A 24,223-nucleotide genomic window follows, 5' to 3' on the forward strand; every position below is an offset into this window, starting at 1 on the left:
AATGCAATGAGGGTTACACATAAGATTATCAAAGCAGGCTACCACCCTGATTTGGAAGTACGGTGCATGGTTCTTCCAGTTCCCTAGATTCACCTACATCAAAGTATCAGGCTTTGAGGGAACACCGTATCGGCTTCCCCGTTACTCATCAGATAGATTAATCCTCATGGAGGTTGCAAGGCAGGCACACCCAACAGGCAACATACTCAGGGACAAAAAGCAGTCAAGATTCACCTTCCCTATGACTTAGGTAACCTTGATGTGCACTTCAAGAATTTGGTGTAGGCCGAGGAATCATTCGACGAGCTGGCGTCATATTGCTTACAAGAGCACTTCCCTTGGAAATGCTTTGATCCTGTTGGATTGGGAAAGAAGGCCTATGACAAGCATTACAGGGCCAAGGCATCAATAGAGTACTACTGGAGCAAGTGTTCAGATGACTTTGAAGTCCGTCGACGGGAATATTCAAGGTTGAGTGTTCAACAAATGCGACTTTATGAGTACCGCCAGGTCTTGGATCAGGTGAGGGACTATGGGAATTGCTTGCAAGTCCAGGAGTTTGGGGCAGTCAAAGACCTCCCGCTAGCCATTGATTGGGCTTAGGACCCTTTCACGGATTTTGAAGATGTCATGGAGGGCCCAAGAAGATATACAGGTAACTGGCTATCTGTTGTGACCTTTTCACACATCGCCCCATTGCTACTGGGGACCCTCTGAAATTTCCTGCTTTCTAGGGTTTTTTTAGCATCCTGTGACCTTTTGCTGCAGTTTCACCAAGTCTTATCCAGTTCAGACCATTTCAGGCCTGACTATTGAAAGTTAGTTTTTTCAAGTTATGAACACCACCAGAGTACTTAGAGAGGCCAAAGGACGAAGATTGCAATTGATTTGGACGAATTTGGACAACTTTCTATTTTTAGAAAGTTTGCTTTTTTTGCTTTTTCCTATTTTTTAGGAAGTTTTGTTTTTGGCCTTTTTAGCCTAATCCCCGGTATGGCTATTTTTAGAAAGTTTTCCCTTTTTTTTAGGGATGTCTGCTTTTTGCTTTTTCGGGATGCAAACCTAGGGTTTACACTTGTACCACTGACCAGCTTCGACTGGAACTCGAAAATTCCAAGTTTTGACCTAAAAAAGCTAAATCCCTAGATTTTAGGCTTTTTACTTTTTCGGGATGCAAACCTAGGGTTTACACTTGTACCACTGACCAGCTTTGACCGGAACTCGAAAATTCCAAGTTTTGACCTAAAAAAGCTAAATCCCTAGATTTTAGGCTTTTTTGCTTTTTCGGGATGCAAACCTAGGGTTTACACTTGTACCACTGACCAGCTTTGACCGGAACTCGAAAATTCCAAGTTTTGACCTAAAAAAGCTAAATCCCTAGATTTTAGGCTTTTTGCTTTTTCGGGATGCAAACCTAGGGTTTACACTTGTACCACTGACCAGCTTCGACCGAAACTTGAAAATTCCAAGTTTCGATCTAAAAAGCTAAATCCCTAGATTTTAGGCTTTTTTGCTGCTTCAGATGATCCACCTAAGCATGGATTTCAAATTTCAAGTTAATCCGGTTAAATTAGATTAAACTGTGAAATTTTTGAAGTTTCTCTGAAAATTATGCTAAGTCTGGCTAACAAAGGTTTTTGAAGTTTTTTTTTGCAGGTTCAAACCCCACCACGATGCAAGAGAGGCCATGAGGGTGCTCAGTCTGAAGTCGGCCATGCCCTTGAGAGGTCACATGGGTGCTAAGACCAAAGTCCGCCAAGGCTAGAGAAGTCATGTGGGAGCCTCCATCAAAGTCCGCCCAAGCATGTGGGAGCCTCCAGCAAAGCCCGCCAAGGCTAGAGAAGTTATGTAGGAGACACCTTCAAAGTCCGCCCAAGCATGTGGGAGCCTCCACCAAAGTCTGCCAAGGCTAGAGAAGTCATGTGGGAGCCTCCACCAAAGTCCGCCAAGGCTAGAGAAGTCATGTGGGAGACACCTTCAAAGTCCGCCCAAGCATGTGGAGAGATAGAAGACCCAAGTCCGCCAAGGTTAGGAGGGTTAAGGTGAAGGAGCCACCACCAAAGTCCGCCATAGGTTAGGGAGCCATGTAGGGGACACCACCAAAGTCCGCCCAAGCAAGAGGAGCTAAGACCAAAGTCTGCCATGCCTTGGGAGAGTCATGAGGAGGGACCTTCAAAGTCCGCCCCATGCCTTAGCCAAAATTTTGCCTTGAAGAGAGCTATGAGGGGAGCCTTCCAAAGTCCACCCAAGTGATGGAGGAGCACGCCTCAAAGTCCGCCAAGGTTAGAGGGGCCATGAAGGAGCTAACACCAAAGTCCGCCCAAGATGGAGCACTCTCCATAGTTCGCCCAAGGTCTTCAAGAGGTGAGAGAGATGCCTGAAGTCCGCCCTATGAAGGAGATGCTCCAAAGTCCGCCATACACACGGGAAGACCCTCTAAACTCTGCCATACCTTGGAGAGGTATCCAAAGTCCGCCAAAATTTGAAGAAGACGGAGATAAAATTCGAAAAATCAACCTACACATTGAAAAATCAAACAAAGATGCCTGTGATGTCACTAAATCCACTGGGATTTTAAAATTAAATCCAGAATGAAGAAATATCTAAATAAAAAAAAAAAATCCTCAAAATAAAACCAAAATGGAAAGTTTTTTTTGAGAATATTGAGGGAATATTTGGAAAATTATTGAGATATTAATTCAAAATGGAAAGTTTTTTTTGAAAAGGAATATTGGAGGATTGATGAATATCTTCAAACTTAAATCAAAATGGAAAGTTTTTTTTTAGAATTAGAAGTATGAGTTGGATGATTTTAGGGGTTTTGCTTAACCTTGTCTACAAATACTTCATTATCAACTTCATTATTACGCCAAGAAGTTCAAAATTACTAAGGAGAGCTTAGTGAAGTATGTCAGTTTGAAGATCATCTAGAGAAAATTCTAGATATTGCTGGAAGTGGGATAATATTTTTTTTGGCAGAAGGTTTACAGATTTCTGGAGAAAGGCAACTAGTACGAGGAAGAATCATCCAAACTTTTCTGAATTTTCTAAACATTTTGGGAGAATATTCTAGCCTTACTTCTATCCAAGTCAGAGGTGAAATTAAAATTGTGAATTTTTTGAATATTTTCCAGAATTTAATAAATGATTTTTTCGAAAATTTTGGAGAAAGAAAATCATTTTTTTTGGCTAAGTATGAAATTTTTTTGGAAGTTTTGACACTTGGTGGTAACCACAACCAACTTTAAGACTGAAGGTTTTAAGGTGAAAATTCGATTTTTATGGCTAAGTATGAGAATAAAAAATGGAAAATTTTCCAAAACTTAGCCATTTCGCAGCCCCGTTATTTTCAAAACTTTGCAAATCCTTTTCTAACTTTAAAATTTCCATTGTTTGTCTGCAGGCCTTATACATTATGAAATTCCAGGTAGACAAAGATGCTCCTCCAGAATCTAGGATGACTTCAAAGTGGAAGAACATCAGCGACACCAACCTCGGACACATCAATCTGAGGGAGTTTAAGAAGCGAATGTTTGGTCTGGACAACCTTGTGCCTACCACCATTGTGCGAAAAATGATGAAGAGTGGTATCGTGCACGCTGCCGGCTTCCTCCCCACCATGCAGTGCAATGAACTAGTAGTTGAATGTGCCAAGCACTACAACCCCATCAGTAAGGATATTGTTGCACCTGATGGAAGAGTGTTGGCAAATGTCAGCGACGAGGCCATCAGAGAGGCCTTCAGGATCCCTGAGTACCACAACGCAGTATATATGACAAAGGACGAAGCTGACAGTCTATACCACGACCACCTGGAGGAATGTGATGCCATAGTTAACCATTCCTGGCTAGACAAGTCGAGGAAGGGCGCTTCCAAACTCCAGAGGAAGAGCCTAGTGCGAGCATACTTCAAGGAGGACATTGGGGACATGATTGTCCTGCTCAATAGAATAATAGGAAATCCTCAGGGAGCTCCATTCGAACCCTGGATGTATTATTTCATTAATGAAATAATCAATGGGGTAAAAATGATAGACTGGGCCCGTATGATCAGCAACAACCTAGACAACCAGCTAAGGAATCTGGAGGCGAATAGGACTTTCTTCATGAGTTCTTACTTGTTCTATTCTTTAGCCAGGACATACAGGTACAGAGGTCTCACTTGTAGAGGAGAAGTTGGGAACAAGGAGAACCAATTTCCGGTATATGATTGCTATCCCCAGCTCCATATGGAGGAGAAGTTCCATTTCAAAAGGGTAAATGATACCTTCCTGATGCACATTACCCGGACCCTTCAGGGTGGCCTGCACCAGAGGCTCTCTCAAGAGTCTATGGACTTCATGGTCGGTTCGGGTATTGGTACATCCAATATCCAAAGTTCACTTACCTCCGAATTCAGGGATTCTCTGGGCCCCCATACAAGCTTCTAGCTTACCCTACCAACCGAGTGGTGTTGCTCGAGGTTGTGAGACAATTGGAGGAGTATATAGTGATTCAAAGGGATAAGCAGAAGAAGGTAGGGACATCCTCACTTACAATTGGTAATGGGCTAGAAACATCTCCGTCATCACAGGCTGCAGCTACCGCTGAAAAGGAACTGGCCTGGTATCCCTTCTATCAATACAAGGCAAGAAAAGATTTCGATCCATTCCATAGGATAAAGAAGATCGAAGGGACAACGTTTGAGCACAGGCTGGAACTAGAAGACTACTGGGCTAATGCAGCCAATAGTTTCGAGATCCAGAAGAGGTTCTGGTCAAGAATTCCTTTGAGTATGGTGAGAGCAACGGAAGTATTCAAAGTTGCCGATCAGGTAGAAGAAAGCCTAGAACTTCAGCAACCGGGTTTTGAGAAGATGAAGAATGAACCCTTGGTCTTGATAGATTGGACAGAGGGAGAAAAATCAGATCTAGCAGACCTCATGAGGTCAGTGGTTGAGTACTCAAGGTGGTGGGCGTCTGAAAAGACAAAACAGTTGAAGGCCAAAGGTGTGGTTCTGACTTATGAATTAATGGGAGTAGATGGTACTCCGTCCATCCATCCTTGTACCTCCGCCGGTGATGCTTGGAATCCTGAAAGTGTTGGATCTCGAAAGAGAAAGGAGGTGGGTGGAAGCTCCACAAAGGTCACAGGGAAAAGGGCTATAGGTGAGAGAAGAGAATCCAGCGAAAGTTACTCCATCCTAAGTGCTGCTTCCATTGCGCCTGATCAGAGTACAATTGGGGAGCAAGAGATGAACATCTATGTGATTGATGATGAAGTAAGAGTGCTTTCCCAACCAGTTGAGGAAGTGGTGGAGAAGGTCTTCTGAACCCCAGATAGGAGGCAGATTGAAGCGCCTACAATCTTCTTGGATGGCATACCAGCGAACCCAGGAGAGGCAGATGATGAGTTTGATCGGAACACTATGGAACAATCAACCATTCCTGATTGGCTGAGAGCAAGGATAAAAGCCAAGGTTCCCAAAGAGGCCCACTCAACCGACGAGGTCACCACAACATTCCTGGAGAAGGTGAATGAACCCGCTATAGCTAAACTGCCCAAACTAGCCAGGAAGTTTTCTCTCATTCAAAGGGACAGTGCCGGATTTAGGACAATCCAGATAGCAGTGCCCAAAGAAGGGAAGACTAGGGACAATGTCACCGCAGATGATTACAAGATTACCACCATAGAGATGGGTAAGCCTACCTAGGACCAGGAGATCCAATATTTTGATGACTCCTGCAACGTTCTAAAGACGAGGCTGGCTCATGAAAAGGAAAAGAGGAAGAAAGTGGAGGAGGAGAACCAGCAGTGGAAGAAGTATGTTCTCCATCTTACCAGCCCGCTCAACCATGAAGTCCCGGCTACTCCACCGTAGCCTCTTTAGCAAGGATCAATGAAGGACTATGATGATATGAAGGGATCATACAGTCAAGAAAAGGAGTGGATTTCAGACGCTATGATATGTGCTGACACCCTGGTAGAAAACTTAGTGTTAGCACATGAGGCAACTTCTTTGTTGATTGATCGTATCCAGGATCTATCATCCAATTGGGAAGAAGTGGATGAAATTTAGAACGAAATACTCCCTCACCTGAAGGTTATCCGAGGCATGTCAAAGAAGAGCTTAGTGGATGCAGGCATCATACAGACAGGAGACAGGTACGACTTCGGCACGTGGTACTATGCTCTGGTCACTTGGATTGAGGTTCTAAAGAAATCCGAGACCAAGTGTTTTGAGATAGAAGCAAGGGTCAGAGAGATCCTGGGTAAGGTATTTCGTGTGGCGTCAGAGATCTGGAAGAAGGAAAGCCTAAGGGAGAAGCATTTACAAGCAGAGAACTTGAGAGCCAGGATCCAGGCAAGCTTCTTCTGGGATTCAGGGATGATTGACAAAGGCGATCTTTCGAAGATTGCAAACTTCCTCTCCATCGATGACAACTTCCTCACCCAAGCAGTGGAGTGGGAAGGCATCCTTGCCACATGCGCCGACGATGTAGATCTCATTGACTTCCAGATTGGCGGTTTGCCAAGTGTCACCATGGAGGAGGTCAAGCTCGTGGTGTCCAGATATGTTGAATCTTTGAAAGAAGAAAGTGGCCACTCACCTCAGTAAAATTAGCAGCTGCACCACTTGTCACTCTTTCATTTGCTTGAACTGATAGTATTTCGGGAAACCCTAATTAGGGTTTAGGACTTTCAATCTTAGCCCTTGATCGCTGTTTGATCTCGGCCATTCATTTATTTTTGAGAAACTGTATAAGGTTGCCTCCTCTCATTTGAAAAGGGTGAGGTTTTTGATGTATTGTTGCTTAAGGTCATTTCCAGATAATATATTGCATGTGCGCTGCTTTGTAATCTCTATTATTTGAATGATTTGCATGGTTTCAATTGCCTCAACACTTAGTTAGAATTAATTTAGATTTGCTTTCATTGTTGTTAATTTGAATGAAGGATTTGATAAGTGTCAATTGATGGTGTATTTCCGCTCATACTTTTGGTAAATGGATGATTTCCATTCTATTGTGCAAAGTTAGTCTGAGCCCATCCCTTGTGCATCCCAACATCTCGATCATAAGCACAACCCATTGAAGATTGCACCGGCCTTGTGTAGTTGTCCCTAGTGTGGCGAAGCAAGGTTTGGTTTCTCGAGAGCACCCAGTTGATATCATCTCCAGAATTCGTAGGATTAGATTAGCCTTCCTAAACCCTATCTCTTTTTCCCTTTCTTTTGAAAGTCTAAATCCCAGAAAATCCCCCCCAAAAAAGAAGAGCCTAAATTGCTAAATCCATCTAAGTCCAGCAGTTCAAAAATACTTGTCAAACGTAAGTTCCCCTTGAAAATTTCAGCATACACTACCCAAGAAGCTATTCCACTAAAGTTGCTTGTTCGCACATATAGACCTTGGAATCAGTAGTGATTTTTCAGGAGAGGATAGAATACCTTTGGGTATCCTATCCTAATGTTTGGTAGATGATAAAACAGACACCAACACTATCCCAACAGATAGAGAGGCTAACCCATGAGGGAACCCAATTTACATATAATATGATGGGTAGTCTCGATTCCCAATCTTCGGAAGACGAAGGGACATCAAGCGCATCAAAAGAGGAGGTTGAGAAACCTGAAAAAAAGAGAAAGAATGCAAGAGCCAATAGGGGGACTCGGGCATCAAAAATGACAAGAAGAGAAAAGATGCCGGTCAGGAGACTAGAGGTTACTTCCTCATCCAAAGACCCCAGTTTAGAGGATGATGTAGTTGAACTTGATCACCTACCAACTCCACCTTCATAAGATGATCCTATTGCATCAGAAGCAAATGATCCGCAAATACAAAGTCAACAAGAAATGGAGGCAAGGATCATTGGTTTGGATGGATTTGAAAATCAGGTCGAGAAAGGGGAGATTGCACCAGATCAAGGAGCTGGCAAACAAGAGCCCACAAAGGGGAGCAAACATGAGTTGCAGCAGGAGGAAGGCGGCAACAAGGATGACACCACGGTTGAGGGAGAAAGGGAAGAAGATAGAACCCAATAATCCAACAAGACTGGAGAGCAGCCACTATTAGAGGATACCCAACAGTTGCTCAGTGAGGTGGCATAAAACTCAACCGTGAGTAAAGGATTGGATAGTGCACCTATTCCTCCTTCTGTGTCCGATCAGTTACAGATAGGCAGTGAATTGGCTGGGGCATCCAAAGAGCAGAGTGGGGATTTAGTAGTCACATCTAGACAAGCCATCCCTCAGGACTGGTTAATAGCTCGGGCACAGCGGAAGGCGACTGTCAAGTCACCAATTAACCTGGAGGATATCTTCTCTCAGATAAGAGAAATAAAAGCTAAAGGAAAGAAAAAACCAAAGACTTACTCCAGGATAACTAAGGATGAGCAAAGAAATTGTATGATTCATATTGCTGCCCCGCCTGCAGACAAACCAACAGATCAGGTCGCATTGGCTGATTATAGCGTCACGTCCATCCCAATAGGGCATGCAACCAAAGACCATGAGAGGGAAGAATTCAGAGATTCCGTATAGAATATGCTCAGACAGCTAGATGAAATAACTGCTGAAAGGGATATGTACCGAGCAAGCCGAGGGGTACATAGATCACTTGTTAAGACCGCTGCAACATGCCGCTGAGTCCCATATTCCCCCATTGGCGTTAGCACAAAAAACTACAGCTGAATTTGAAGGAGTGCATGACAATGCCAAGGTAGTCAGGAAATGGATTTGGGGCATTAAGAAAAAGGGAGAGCAGATCATCAACGATGTGCGAGAAATGGCTTTCCACAGGGAATCCACTCGTGCAAAAGTATTTGAACTGAAGAAAGAGTGTTTCAATGCCTAGGAGGCGATTGCCAAGGCATTGCCACTCATAAGGGCTCTATTTTGGACCCACACTTAGATCCCCACACTGCATACTATCTTAGATCCCTATGACGTCAGTACTTTCAAGGAGTGGTATTGGATTCTCAACATGAAGAATGGCATGATGGGCAGTATCAACAAAGTGCAAGATGAGTGCGAGGAAGCTTTGTCAAGCATGGAGGATGTTGGTGAAAAGATCCTCAGATTGATGGTCCCTGGCTGGAAGAGTAGCATGAAATATAATGAGGTATGACCTCGGTGGGAGGATAGGCTGAAAACCGATAAAATCACCTACTCCACGGAGGACCTGGAATTTGCTAGTAGGCTACAAGCAGACATATTGCGTTTTGAAGCTCGTCAATCATATTGGAGAGAAGAGTTGAAGAATGTAGATAACCACCAAGAGGGTATTCAGTACAAAATGCTTAATCCTCCTATGCCTCCAGGAACGAAACTATTTGAGTTGTGCTTAAGATTCCAGAACTATGTTCGGGTAGAAAGTGAACAGATCGGGATATTTGGAAGGAATACTTGTAGGAGGAAGTCGAATTTTTAGAGTCAGCCTCGGGGAAAGAAAAAGTGCTTTCTTGAAATATTTGTTTCTTTTAAACTCTAAATGCACTTTTTCAGGATAAAGTTTCTTTCCAACTACCCAAAGTTATTACAGATTTTGAGCTCCGTGCGGGTGCACTTTTTGAGGAGCAGCTTTATGTTTGGTAGTTGGTGGTTTTTAGTTAGTTGATAGTAGTTGTTGATATTTTGTTCTCCATTAATAGGTATGGGCAGCCTTATTTTGTAGGATGAATCTGGGCCACTTGTAAGATTAGATCTTGGCCATTCATCCATTTTTGAAAATCCATATAAGGGATGGTTTCTCCCTTATTTTGTAAGAAGTTTAAGATTGTTGTTGAAACTCTAGCGAAATTTATGCAGAATTAATGGATATTAAAGCTGTCTGGTTTCCTTGTGAGTGCATGGTCTCCTTCTTCATCTTTTATTTTTCCTGTCATGCAGTTTAATTTCAGATGGTATTTTTAGGATTAGAAACCTTAGTGTTCACCCCATTAAGGGTTGATTGATTGTCATTTCCTCTTGCATGGTTAATCTGAACCAGTTTTATGCTCTTGTTTGGTTATTAAACATTAAATGAATGAATATTTGATTCTGTGTTTATGTTTAATAGCATGAAAATCCAACTCCCATTGAAGATTGCACTAGATTTTACAGGATTGTGCTTCATTAGCTGATAATATTTAATCTGGTTTTGTTAAGGTTTCTGTCTATTTTTCTGAACATGCTGTCTCAGGTAGATTAATTAGATTTTCTCTCTCGTTCCCTTTCCCTTTTTCTTTTTTTTTATCAAGTTGAAGTTGAAACAACATCGTGTTAAAGTAAAATCTGATGAAATCAAAACCGTAGAATCCTAGGGAACCTGTACGAACAGAACCGACTCTACCTAACCGTAAGTCCCCTTTGTGTATCCAGCAAAGCACATCATACCGTTGAGTTATCTTGCAGTCAAGATCTGACAACCAAAACATTGAGGTCACGCCCAAATGATCAATCCAAACAGCATTAGGGATCTCCTTATTTCAAGAGAGGATAGGATACTCAGCTAGTAAATTCTATTCTGTGTTGGCTGATGGAGAGTTGTAGCGACACGACTTTAGACATGTCAACAGGTGGTTGATAGAAAGAACATATCAGTCCAAGAAATGGCTAGAAGCATGATGAATGAGTCTAAGGTAAGTGATTGTTTTTGGAAAGAAGCTGTTCACACAGTTGTCTATATTTAGAATAGGAGTTTTGTAAGAGCAAAGCATAATAAGTCACCCTATGAATTATGGAATGGTAGGGCAGCAACTGTTAAGTATTTTAAAATTTTTGGCAGACCATGTTACATTAGGAGAGATGAAGACAATTTAGGCAAATTTGATCTTAGAGCAAATGAGGGTATATTCCTAGGATACTTTTAAAAAAGTAAGGCCTATAAATGTTTCAATAAAAGATTGCATAAGATAGTTGAAACTACAAATGTGAAAATTCATGAGATTGTTGAACTTGATTCTACTAAAAGATTGCAAAGTTGTGATAATAGCTTGCAGGGTGTTGAAGTTGAATGTTGGCCAGCAAATTCTTACCAATCCACAAGGTGGGACAGCAAGCAACCTTGTTGGAAATACACCTAAAAACAATCAAAATGAAGGCGCTGATTTACATTTTGAGGGTGGAATGACAAAAAATCAGTCAAGTACAACAGATGCATTAGCTGATCCTACAACTTCATATGACAGAGATACTACTACTATCAGAACTTCTCTCAAGTCTACATCAAGATTTGTTGAGAAAAATCATCCTATAAATCAGATTATGCAAGAGGACAGACCTAGAGCATCAAGAAGAAAAGTAAACTACTATAAGGATGATGATATCTCTTTGCTGTCCATGATTGAACCCAAGACTTTTGAGGAGGCAGCTGAAGATAAATCATGGGTTTCAGCTATGAAAGAAGAGATAGACCAAATCAATAAGAGTGAAACTTGGAAACTTGTCCCAAGGCCTAAAGACAAAATTGTGATTGGTATGAAGTGGGTTTTCAGAAACAAATTAAATGAGGATGGCCAAGTGGTAAGGAATAAGGCAAGGTTAGTGTGTAAGGGATATGCTCATGTTGAAGGTATAGATTTCGATGAAACCTTTGCACCAGTTGCTAGATTAGAGGCTATTAGAATGCTTTTAGCTTTTGCCTCTTTGAAAGGTTTTAAAGTTTTTCAAATGGATGTTAAATCTGCCTTTTTGAATGGTGATTTGAACAAAGAGGTATATGTAGAACAGCCTGATGGTTTTATTTCAGAGCGTCAAGATTATGTGTGCAAGTTGAAAAAGGCACTTTATGGCCTCAAACAAGCACCTCGTGCTTGGTATGACAGATTGAATAGCTATTTGCTTCAGCAAGGGTTCAGAAGAGGTGTTGTGGACAACAACTTATACACCAAAGAGGACGGTAAAAACATGCTGATTGTAGTTATTTATGTTGATGATTTGATCTTTGGAAGTGATTGTGTGCAGATGTGTGAAGTATTTGCCAATAACATGAGGAGGAGTTTAAGATATCAATGTTAAGAGAGTTGTCATTTTTCCTTGGGCTGCAAATTCATCAATCTAAGGAAGTTATATTTATCTCTTAGACTAAATACATTAGAGAGATGTTGAAGAGATTCAAAATGGAAGATTGTACTCCTGTTAGTACTCCTATGGTGTCTGGTTGTAAACTCAGTAGGGATGATGAATCACCAGATGCTAATCAAACTCTCTATAGGTCCATGATAGGTAGCTTGTTATATGTTATAGCAACTAGACATGACATAATGCAGGCCGTAGGTTATGTTGCAATGTTTCAGGTAGCCCCTAAGGAGACACATGTTCATGTAGTTAAAAGAATATTCAAGTACCTTATAGGTACTATGGAGTATGGCCTTTGGTATCCAAGTGGAAATAACTTCTTGCTTACAGCTTATACAAATGCAGACTGGGGTGGCTTAGTTGATGACCGGAAGAGCACAAGCTGAGGTGCCTTCTTCCTTGGTAAGTGTTTGGTTTCCTGGCACAGTAAAAAACAAGCTTCGGTTTCTCTCTCAACCGCTGTAGCGAAATATATTGCAGCAGTGTCTTGCTGTACACAAGTTCTTTGGATGAAGCAAACATTACATTACTTCAAGGTAGATTTTAATCAGCCAATTCCCATTTTATGTAATAACATGAGTGCTATTAGCATATCTAAAAACCCAGTTTTACACTCTAGAACTGTAATGTCCCACCTCTAGTGGAACACTGAAATCTGAAACTGAGTGGCCTGCTTGTGAGTTTTAATTTATTAAACTATGTTCTCCTGTTATTTGGTGGTCTTTTAGAGCTAGACAAAAGTTGTAGAAGATGTGTTTTCTATGATTTGTTTTGAAGTTTTTGAAAGAGAGTGATAAATACTTTCTTTTACAACAATGAAGCAAATTGAAAACTAAATTGAAAATTACATTCAAGCTTGTCTTTGTATCAGATTTCTATTGAAGGTGAGTACATTAAGCACTTTGATATGAGTGCTATTACAAAGCCAATGGAGTCTTGAAAACACTAACTACATACCCGGCAGCTTGATGTAGCTAACTTGAAAGGTAGCACACAACCAAGGTGCATACTCAGAAAATGAGGTGCTTACTCAGAAAAAGACTCACAAAGATCAGAAATATAATCCTTTCCTCTTCAAATCGCTAACATATGATGGTCTGCTGAAGGCAATAATGATGGAATATATAAACTGTACTTTCCCCTTGAGATGGGGTTTGTTGTGAGCTCCAAATCCTTGGATTGGACGGCTTGCTGATAGACTGATTTTTATGTCCTTGAATAACCTTTAGATTGCTGCAACCTTCCAAAACTTGTCTGCTATGTTGGGGTGATTGTGTGACAATAAGGAACTGATGAGATGAGAAAGAAGTTTGTATTAGTATTGACCTTGCATAAGGAGAAGAGTGGGTTGGCTAGGCACACAAGCACCTCACTCAGCCAATCCACAGATAACTTCAAACTGCTGTTCCAAATACCACTAAAGATTGTTGTATGTTATTCAACATTTAGACAAAGTGTTGTTGGTGACAAAAAAATTGTATCTCTTGAGCTCCCTCTACCCTGAAATGGTAATGCCACACAAGCAAATAGGTGGCTTCAGATTTGCTACAACTTATCCAACTTTGATGCCCAAAGAAAACTTGTAAAAATGAAGCTTCTCCTCACACCCTTGGCTGGTCTCTCACAGCTGTAGATGTGCAAACAATTGAGGTTTCCGTCTCCAAAGTTCTCAAAGCCCTAAGGTTGTGTTGTGACCATTTCACACATCGCCCCATTGCAAATGGGGACCCCTGCTTTTTGCTTTTTAGGGTTTGTTTTCTAGGTCTTTTAGGGTTTTGTCTGTTAGCCTTTGCATTTTGAGTGTCGCCAAGGGGATCACCTGGATAGCAGGTTCTGCTTGAGTTAGGTCAAGTTGATAAGTGATGAAGTCTGAATGTCCTGATCCTGAAATTTGGCTAAATCTGAAAGTCGTGATCCTGAAATTTGGCTAAGTCTGAAAGTCCTGATCCTGAAATTTGGCTAAATCTGAAAGTCCTGATCCTGAAATTTGGCTAAGTCTGAAAGTCCTGATCCTGAAATTTGACTAAGTCTGGAAACTGAAAAACCTCCAAAAACTAGATTTTGCAATATAACTCCTGGAGGTCTGAAACCACTCTCAAACATCCTGAAAGTATATATGGAATATAACTTAAAGTATAAGAAAGAAGAAAGATAGAGGGAAATGTCACTTATATGTTATATTCCATAAAATTATCCTGTCGGAGAGTTCAAAAAAGTCAAATTTCGCTCCTGACCCTCTCAGGAGGTCCAAAGCGAATTTCGCTCCTGACCCTCCCTGAGGATCCAGGGCGAAAATCAACCTAGGACTCATTCCTGGCCTTATTTGACCAAATTTTGATTTGCAAAGCATTTTGTTTGGACTTTGGGATTGATTGAAAACCTTGAAGAAAATGATGAATTTTGGCCAAGATTAGGAATTTCGCTCCTGACCCTCTCCAAGGGTCTAGAGCGAAATTCATTGTAGACATCATATGCCAACTCGCTTGAATTTGAAATCTTGTTCCTGGCTTTGAAAATGATCTTACCTCGCCCTGTGAAGTGGTTTGAAACTAAAGGATTGAACAATTTAGCCTAGATTGTAAATTTCGCTCCTGACCCTTGCTGAGGGTCCAGGGCGAAAATCTTATTTAAGTTTATTTTAGCACTAATTTTGGCTAACTTGTTTTGTGCAGGGTCTCCCAGAGAGAAGATTAGACATCACTTGATGCAAATTGAAGGTTGGAAAGCATTAAAGATGATGAATTTTGGGCAACAAATCAAAATCGCTCCTGACCCTCTCTGAGGGCCCAGGGCGAATTTCTTGTGGACACACTATTTTATCCTTTGTTGGACATGAAAACCTATTCATAACACAAAACAAGATAACATCTTCCTTAGCCAAGGAATTTCGAGATGAAAAGTGAAACAATTTGATCATGATGGCAAAAGCGCTCCTGATCCTCACTGAAGGTCCGGAGCTTGATTTTCAAATTTGCACTGTTCTTGCAAGATCAAAGTGATTTTATGATTGGAAGAGATCAAGGAAAGCATGTTCTATTCGTTGAATATAATTTGAGTGGTCAACAAAGGAGGAAATCAACCCAAAAAACAAAAGGCGCTCCTGACCCTTACTGAAGGCCCATGGCGATTTTCCAAGATTCTCCTCTTTGTTTGAAATTTTGAGGCAAAACCTGACTTGGATAGGAGGAAGAGATGATGTTTTATACCTTAGAAGTGATTGGGAGTCTAAAGAATAAGGAAATATACCAAGAAGCAAAAAAAGCGCTCCTGACCCTCACTGAAGGTCCAGAGCGATTTTCTTGAAAGACACATTATTTTATCACTTGTTGGGCTTAAAGATTTATTCATAGCATGAAAAAGGAAAGTTCTTCCTTATCAAGGTGATTTCAAAGGGAAAGGTGAGAGAAAATAGCTTAAATTTGCAAAAGCGCTCCTGACCCTCACTGAAGGTCCGGAGCTAGATTCTAAAAGTGCAATTTTCTTGCAAGGACAAAACAAATTTTGTGATTAAAATAAATGGAAGAGGGTGTGTTCTATCCGTTGAAGATAATTTGGGGAAACAACAAGGCATGGACGAGCTTAAATTTGCAAAAGCGCTCCTGACCCTCACTGAAGGCCCAGAGCGATTTTTGCAAAAAACTACAACTTTTCTTCAAAATTGTGCTAAGGCAAGGATGAGATAAGGCAAAAGGACCCCAAGAAACTTGATGAATATTATATTGCCTTTGAAAATTGAGGATTTTAGTCACAAAATAAAAAAATCGCTTTTGGCCTTCACCAAGGGCCCAGGGCGAAATTTGTGATATCCTTCATTTTCTACATTGCTTGAGCGTTGAAATTCTTAACGAATTCACCAAATTTGCTAATTTTGAGCCCTTTGGAGATTTTGAATCAAATTCACATTAAATTAAGGCATTTTGAATTTAATAAATTAATTTTTAAGCCTTGAACTTAATAAAAATTCCTTTGGAGGCATTTAAAATTAATTTTTATTAAATTAAAATTAAATGTGGAGAGCACAAGGCCTTATTTTCACTTATTTTGCCAAGTCGGCCCCCCTTTTTTTTTGGAAATTTATTTATTTTTAACCTCTTTTTGCCAAGTCGGCCTAGAGGGAGCAAAGGGGTGAGCGCTCTATATATTGGAGGTGTTTTTTCACAATTCAAATCATTCAATCATCCTTTCAAGTGCGAATTTGGAGAGCTAATTGAAGGTGCGAAATCTAGCTGGAGTGGAGCGAATTTCTACTAGGTGTGGAGACTAAGGAGGGCGAAATTCATTTTGAAGACTAAAGGAGGCGTAATTCATCCAAGGGAGGACTATAATCTAAGCTTGTCCATCAAAATCCGGTTTTCTTTCATCTTTTGCCAAGGTTTTGTAGTTAAGCAATCAAAGAGGAGGTATGAAGAATCATTTTTGAAGTTCTTATTCAAGACTTATTGTGATCCCATTGCAATTTTGTAAAATCTAAGTCTTGAAGATCCAAATTCCATTCATAATTAATTTGAAAATGTATAATTCTTGATTTATCATGGCTTTTTTCAAATTAATATCTTAAGTTTTACCTTTGAAAGGTCTTAAATTTCATGCTTTGAGGTTTGATGCTCAAAAGACTGACTTTAATATTTTGTGTAGGTATCAAATGGAGATCCCGGAAGTTGGAAAATCAAGCCAGATCAAGGACGGTCTCATCAAAGAAGATCAAACAAGGATAAGGGCGACCTCCTCCAGTCTAGCATCGGCAAGGACGACCTTCTTCGGTCAAGCATCATCAGGAATAACTTCTTCCAATCCAGCATTCCAAGGCGAGGTACATCCTCATCCTGCAAATCAAAGACAAGAGAAGTTAGAGCAAGGGTTCGTTGAAGGAGCAGATAGTTCCAGAAGAGTTAATTAAAGCTAGCTTCTCAGCAACATCAAATTGGCATCAACCAAGTGTCAGACGAGGTGGCGTCCTAGTCATCACTTCTCCAATTAGATTGGTCCACCTCAGCATGTCCAGATTCAATGTACCTAACTCATGGGAGGTGGCACAAACTTCGATGTACCTACCCCAGCTATCTATTGGTCAAATTTTCCAGAGAAGACATGTGCCCTAAAGATATAATTTTATCATTGGTCAAGCATTAAATGTTATGTAATGGTTGTAACAAACCCTAATTAGGGTTTTCCTTGTAAAATCTTGGCCATTGATCTCGAATTGATCTAAGCCATCGAATTGTATTGAGGGCACTATATAAGCCCTGGCATTTCATTTGTAAAGGCATATAGAAAGGAGTTAGTAAATAGAGAGTAGTTAGAAGGTGATTAGCAGTTGATAGAATAGCAATTAGAGTAGAGTAGAGAGAGAAGGCAAAGATTGTTGCCAAGATGTTGTTGTAAGAGACTTGTAAAACTTCATTGAAGAAATGGTGAAATTTATGGGTCGATTCGACAATTTGCATGGTCTCTATACTTCTCATACTTGATTTCATGTTATTAGATGAGTGGAAGAAATGTGCTTGATTGATGGTGAAATTCGCATATCCATACTACTAGCAGTTTGTTGATTGCAGACTTGCCTTGTGTAGTCAACTGGAATCATTCAGCTTAAGCTTAACTTCAATTGTCGCTTCTTCATTGATATGCATCAGCCTGATGGTGTCTATGCCTGTAGTGATGATTTGAACATCATAAAGCTTTCCTTCGAAGATCGCACTAACCTTGTGGAGATGGTCCTGGGATGTCAAAACAAGACTTAGTTAGAATTTCATCAAAGCTCAATCATTGCTCCTACATTCCTTAGTATTAGGATTAGATTCTTTCCTCACCCTCATCTTCTTTCCTTTTTTTCAAATCTAAGGCAGTAAAATCCTGTGTTCTAGCAATATTCAAAGCAAATCAGAAGTTCAGTCATCAAGTGTAAGTCCCCTTGTGATTCCAGCAAATCACATCATACCACAGAGAGCTTATCCACACGTAGAGATCCTACATACAAGAACCTTGGAGTTACTCCGACTGATCCTTTTCGCGAGATCTTCAGCAGTCGGGAACTTTGTTCAAGAGAGGATAAGATACTTAGGTATTTTATTCTGTGTTTGGCTGTGTACAAAAAACACGTCAATAGGTTGCCAAGCTCCTCAAAGGAGACATGAAAGAGAAATGATATCCAAAAACATGAATAAGAAATGAGTCTCGAATGACCTTTATAAACCTTTCCTCAAGTTGCCCTAATTAGGGGTGAAACCCTAACTGTTAATATATGTAGCTAGGTCGGAGCCATTCTAGGGCCGACCTAGCAAGTTTGGATGACTAATGGGCCTGTGGCCTTAGTCATTTCCCATAATCAATATCTTGCTGTAACGTGTTTGGTTCTTGTGTAACGTGTGGACCTAATTCGGCGCCACCTTAATGCTTCTGTTTGTAATAAAATTTGTTACTTATGCTAGCCGACTTGGAGAATCAAAAGGCTAAGTCGCCTATATATACAAGTCAGCATTCATTGTTCAAACATATCATCTCACTCAGCGAATCTATCCTATCAACGAACTACTTCTGTGATTAGCGAAGTACAAACAAGGTTAGCGAACTCTTGCATATATAAGCGAATTTTATGTGCACTGGCAAATCTGTCTAAGGCAACGAATTGGAGTTCTCAAGCTGGGCGATCATCCTCAAGGTTGAGTGAATACCATCCTGGACTGTCGAACTTGTTCAAGGGCTTGTGAAGTAGGTCAAGGCTGCCGAATTCTGTCTCAGATTGACAGTGACCCGCATATACACTCTGTCTTCCAGATCCAAATAAGTTTTGCTATAGTTGTTGCGTACCCTAGAAGGGTTAAATTGTAATCTGCTGCTATATCTAATCTAATCAGATCTGAGATCTTTGGTTGCTGGGTTTTTCCTCCAAGAGGGAGGTTTTCCCAGGGTACATGTGTGTTATGTGTATGATTTACTTTGCATTTTGATTTTCTATTCTATACTGCTAATCTGATCACTTAAAATCAACACTAACACCTCAATCAAATTTAATGAATTAAATAATAGTTACTTTATCCTCATAACAATTCTCCCACTTAAGACGTACACTTTATGTTATATGTTTTCTCCACTTATAACAACCTTTTATCTCTCTTCCCCATTCACTCTCTCACTAGGAATAGGTACATACAAAAGGTGAAACGTAATATTATAAATATGTTTTAAGTGACCCAAGGAGAGATTATGAAATTCTATGCATCAACTTTAATCTCTTTTAATTTTTTTTTTTCTCTCTCTCATGGATATGGCAAGGAAGCACCTCACTCTCTCTCTAGACTCATGTATGCCTTTGAAGGAGATATTCTAGGGTTTAATGCAGTTTTAGACTGGCAACTTGGAGATAACAATACTGTCAACTGATTCCACCCATGTTTACTCTAAAATGCCCTCTGAAATGGGAGAAAATCACTAGTCCAGTGTCCTCTGCCCGTCCTTATCGGTCTACGAGGACTTCGTTAATAGACTGATCTTGATATGTTGATTCTGGCTAAGAAGGAGACATTACAGTTTGCCCTTCCCAAGATTGCTTGTCCACAAGCAATGCTAATGCAATCCTCGAATCAACTGCCTGAAACCAACTGAAAAGATGAATGATCCCAGGGTTCCAAATTATTCTCAAGAAGAATCCACCATGCTGTCGCTGTGCCACTCTGGTATAAATATTGTCATGCCTTGAATGGTGGAACAACTCATCCCGATCCCAAAGAAGTAGAGCACTGATTGTGATGATGTCGGTATCTCAAATCATCCTGTCACCCATGCCAAAAGCAAGGAGATAAATGTATCTCACCATAAGATCATCATTAACTCCCTGCCTGTACTGGTACACCATCATAAAGATATTACAAGTATTTATCATGAAAAATATACCACTCCATCCAATGCTGCTGGTATAAATCAGATCTGTTACCAACCTACTGGAAACCATAACAATGTGAATGCCAACAGTGTCTCCAAGAGTGTATGATGATAGACACTTAATCTCATACCAATCACCAACACTGAAGTAGTGGTTCCAAACCTTCAAAACTGCCCAAACAGCTGATGTTCTCCATGTAAATCCTAAAGATTCTATTTCCAACAATGTAGGACAGCCACACATAAGTAATGGATGCATATAAAACCAACACTCCTCATACTTTGGTCTACTTTCCAACTGAAGTTCAGTGCTCACATATGTATACCAATTGTTACCAAATGCCTCCAATTCATTAGATTCTAGTCCTAATATTAGGACAGCTACATGTTCCTTTGAATAATAATCATTATGATATGGTTGTGTCAAGATATAAGTAGATTCATTGAAAATCTCAAAAATATTTGGATTCTCAATCAAAACTGATTTGTGCTTATCTTTTTCTATGGGTGATGGCAAATTATCGCTGGCTGATCCATAACTTGTAGGCACAATCTTGTCTGGCCCCTTCATGTCTTGGGGCTTAATAGACTTTCCCAAATGATGTTTCTTAGCACCATCATGTCCAAGTTCATCAGCACAACATGTAATTTCAGATTCATACCTTGTTTCTTGACTGTATACTTCTGATTGCTCTATATAATTGGCTGTCATAAAAAGCTTTCTCATCAAATGTTCTTCTTCTTTAGTACCTACCCCTTGAAGAATGAAGGAACTATGTTGTCCTTCCTTTTGATGACTTGCATGATGTATGTAATTGACTGGTTCAACCATCTTTTGAAGTTGTTGTCTTGTATAGCTAGCTAACAACTTAGTTTCTTTAGTTTTTCCCAGCCAATCATTACATAAACTTTGGGTCCTTTCTTCATCTTCCATCCTACGATAGATAAATTCAGACCTATCCTTATGCTGGGAATCATCATTCAATTCATTTTCTGAATCGTTTCCTGGATCCCATATCTATTATCTCCAATCAGTTTATGCAAATCTGATTGGTCTTCATTCTCTAACATCATGAGAAGTTCATCCCTCATAGTCGCCTCTATGTGCTGATTTGAATTCATTGTTTCTGCTGATTCTTTTCTAACTGTTTTACCATTTTCCACTTGGTTGTAAGTGAAGTCTTCATTAGTTTCAAATGGTTCTTCCATACTATGCTCATCCAATCTATCTTCCTTATTGCCTTCTCTTTCAAGTCTCAAACCTTTATCATTAGATGTTGTCACATTAGAAGTGTTTTCTGTTATATCTTCCACCTCATACCTGCAAATGACATTTCCGTTTTCATTTCTATGGCCTTCTTCCATTCCTTGGACTATGTGTGTGATTTCTATCCATCTAGCATTATTTTCTTCTTCCATTGGAGTGGCCATTGTAGATGATTGGATGTTTGTCTTGGATGATGAAGCATATGCCAAACTTACTTGTAAACAAAGATCATCAATCTCTTTATCTTTTTCCTCAATCAACTTGATAGCTTGATCCCTATCCTTGAGTAGGCATAGATAATCAGCCTTTATGATTTCCATTGCCTCTTTGAGAGGTTGCAATTGTTCATGAGAGATCCTACCTAGGAAGCCTTTTTGTCTTTCATTCATTTGGATCTTACCAATGAGGTCTTCAATGGCTTTGTGAGTGTTATCCATCCTTGTAAGTGCTTGTATAACTATGGCATTTGTAACTACACATTGAGTTTCAATACGTTGCAAAGCCATAGATCCGTGACCATATTCATTCAAGTGGTTTGAGTTGTCACTTAAGAAGAATTGTGATCCTTGTTTATTTGATGGAATATTATCTTTATCAATGTTAAGTGACTTGCAAGAAGACATCTTATAATCCTTGTAAGGTAAGATAGCATTATGAATGCAATCCATTTCTTTGTCATACTTATCAATGTTGATCTCCACATTTCCTACATAAAAACTTGAGTAATCTTTACTTGTAGCAGGATCTTCTTCATGGCTGTCCCATGACTCACTTACCTTCAATTGCCCTTCCAATAATTCCTGAGAAGTTAGATCAGCATCCTTAGCTGATTGGAAAGCGTCATCATGAATGCTATCAACATGTTCATCATTTATACTAGAGTTATCAGCCTCATAGGATGGCTCTAAGTGAGTATTAAAGGCTGATGTTTTGTCAATCTCCTTGCATGCATACTCATGATGGGAGGGATTCTCGTCATCAACTATTTCTGATTTGAACCCCCTTTCTTCCTCTGGCTCTTCATCAAGCAAGTAAGGTTTCAGCTTCCCTTCACATTACTGTATACCAGGTTATAAGCAGCTGTAGAAGTAAACTGTCTTCGTTTCAGAACAGCCAATAACAAAGATATGATAGGCTGGAAAATAACATCACTTTCATTGATAATTGAAGCCATAATGATTCTCATGTAATCATAATTAGATTTGTCATGTTCCTCACTAATAGGAATGAGGAAATTATGAAACATTTGAAGAATAAAATCCTCACAATCATAATCAATCATGATAATGCATAATCTTACCTTGCCATCAATTTTCAAACCTTAGCCCTCTTACCAAAAGAAGGACATCTGATGTTATCAAGATCCTGAAAGCTATCCACCATTAAATGCAATACCTCCTTCATTGTATTGTCGTCATAAGGGACTTGAGGTGCCAAAATCCTTGTGATCTCACTCAAACAAGAAGTAACTATTACTCTTATATCATCATCTGAGTGCTTTAACCACTTACGTTGACCTAAAAAAGTCACTGTTGGAACAAGAGCCAACTGCAATGAATTTAAAGGTGATTGCTCCACTAAGCACAAACATCCCTCTAATTCATTTAGGATGTTGAGGACAACATCTCTTGGTTGTTGTTGTGTACTGAGCTTGCTTCCTGTTTCATATAGTACTTTCATCAACCACTGTCTATCCTTCGTGCCATACTTCAATCAAGCTTTCAAATAATCCAACTCAAATCTGGAATATATCTTAACACAGGATGGCAAGAAACCGCTCTGATACCACTGTAATGTCCCACCCCTAGTGGAACACTGAAATTTGAAACTGAGTGACCTGCTTGTGAGTTTTAATTTATTAAACTATGTTGTTCTGTTATTTGGTGGTCTTTTAGAGCTAGACAAAAGTTGCAGAAGATGTGTTTTCTATGATTTGTTTTGAAGTTTTTGAAAGAGAGTGATAAATACTTTCTTTTACAACAATGAAGCAAACTGAAAACTAAATTGAAAATTATATTCAAGCTTGTCTTTGTATCAGATTTCTATTGAAGGTGAGTACATTAAGCACTTTGATATGAGTGCTATTAGAAAGCCAATGAAGTCTTGAAAACACTAATTACATAATCGGTAGCTTGATGTAGATAAAGTAAACTTGAAAGGTAGCACACAACCAAGGTGCATACTCAGAAAATGAGGTGCTTACTTAGAAAAAGACTCACAGAGATCAGAAATATAATCCTTTCCTCTTCAAATCACTAATATATGATGGTCTGCTGAAAGCAATAATGATGGAATATATAAACTGTACTTTCCCCTCGAGATGGGGTTTGTTGTGAGCTCCAAATCCTTGGATGGGACGGCTTGCTGATAGACTGATTTTTATGTCTTTAAATAACCTTTAGACTGCTGCAACCTTCCAAAACTTGTCTGCTGTATTGGGGTGATTGTGTGACAATAAGGAACTGATGAGAAAGAAGTTTGTATTAGTATTGACCTTGCACAAGGAGAAGAGTGGGTTGGCTAGTCACACAAGCACCTCATTCAGCCAATCCACAAATAACTTCAAACTGCTGTTCCAAATACCACTAAAGATTGTTGTATGGTATTCAACATTTAGACAAAGTGTTGCTGGTGACAAACACAACAACTATGGTGCTGAAAATTGTATTTCTTGAGCTCCCTCTACCCTGAAATGGTAATGCCACACAAGCAAATAGGTGGCTTCAGATTTGCTACAACTTATCCATTTTTGAGGCCCAAAGGAAACCTCTAAAAATGAAGCTTCTCCTCACACCCTTGGCTGGTCTCTCACAGCTGTAGATGTGCAAACAATGGAGGTTTCCGTCTCCAAAGTTCTCAAAGCCCTAAGGTTGCCAAGCTCCTCAAAGGAGACATGAAAGAGAAATGATATCCAAAAATATGAATAAGAAACGAGTCTCCAATGACCTTTATAAACCTTTCCTCAAGTTGCCCTAGTTAGGGCTGAAACCCTAACACTTCAATCAAATTTAATGAATTAAATAATAGTTACTTTATCCTCACAAC

At 39.9% G+C, this 24,223-nt stretch overlaps 1 protein-coding gene across 3 annotated transcripts in view; it reads left to right on the forward strand.

Annotated features, from left to right (window-relative positions):
* LOC131045291 (uncharacterized) overlaps positions 1-24,223 on the forward strand; it is a 203,998-nt gene that overhangs the window by 33,908 nt on the left and 145,867 nt on the right. Inside the window, exon 2 of one of the 3 annotated variants that reach the window (XM_057978864.1) lies at positions 16,669-16,843. The exons of the other annotated variants lie outside the window; for them this stretch is intronic. Coding sequence (XP_057834847.1) covers positions 16,676-16,843 — 168 coding nt within the window. The 5' untranslated portion in view covers positions 16,669-16,675. The remainder of the gene's footprint in view (positions 1-16,668; positions 16,844-24,223) is intronic. 3 annotated transcript variants of the gene reach the window in all.

This window comes from Cryptomeria japonica, chromosome 3 (assembly GCF_030272615.1).
Source record: "Cryptomeria japonica chromosome 3, Sugi_1.0, whole genome shotgun sequence".
NCBI classification, from domain to species: Eukaryota; Viridiplantae; Streptophyta; class Pinopsida; order Cupressales; family Cupressaceae; genus Cryptomeria; species Cryptomeria japonica.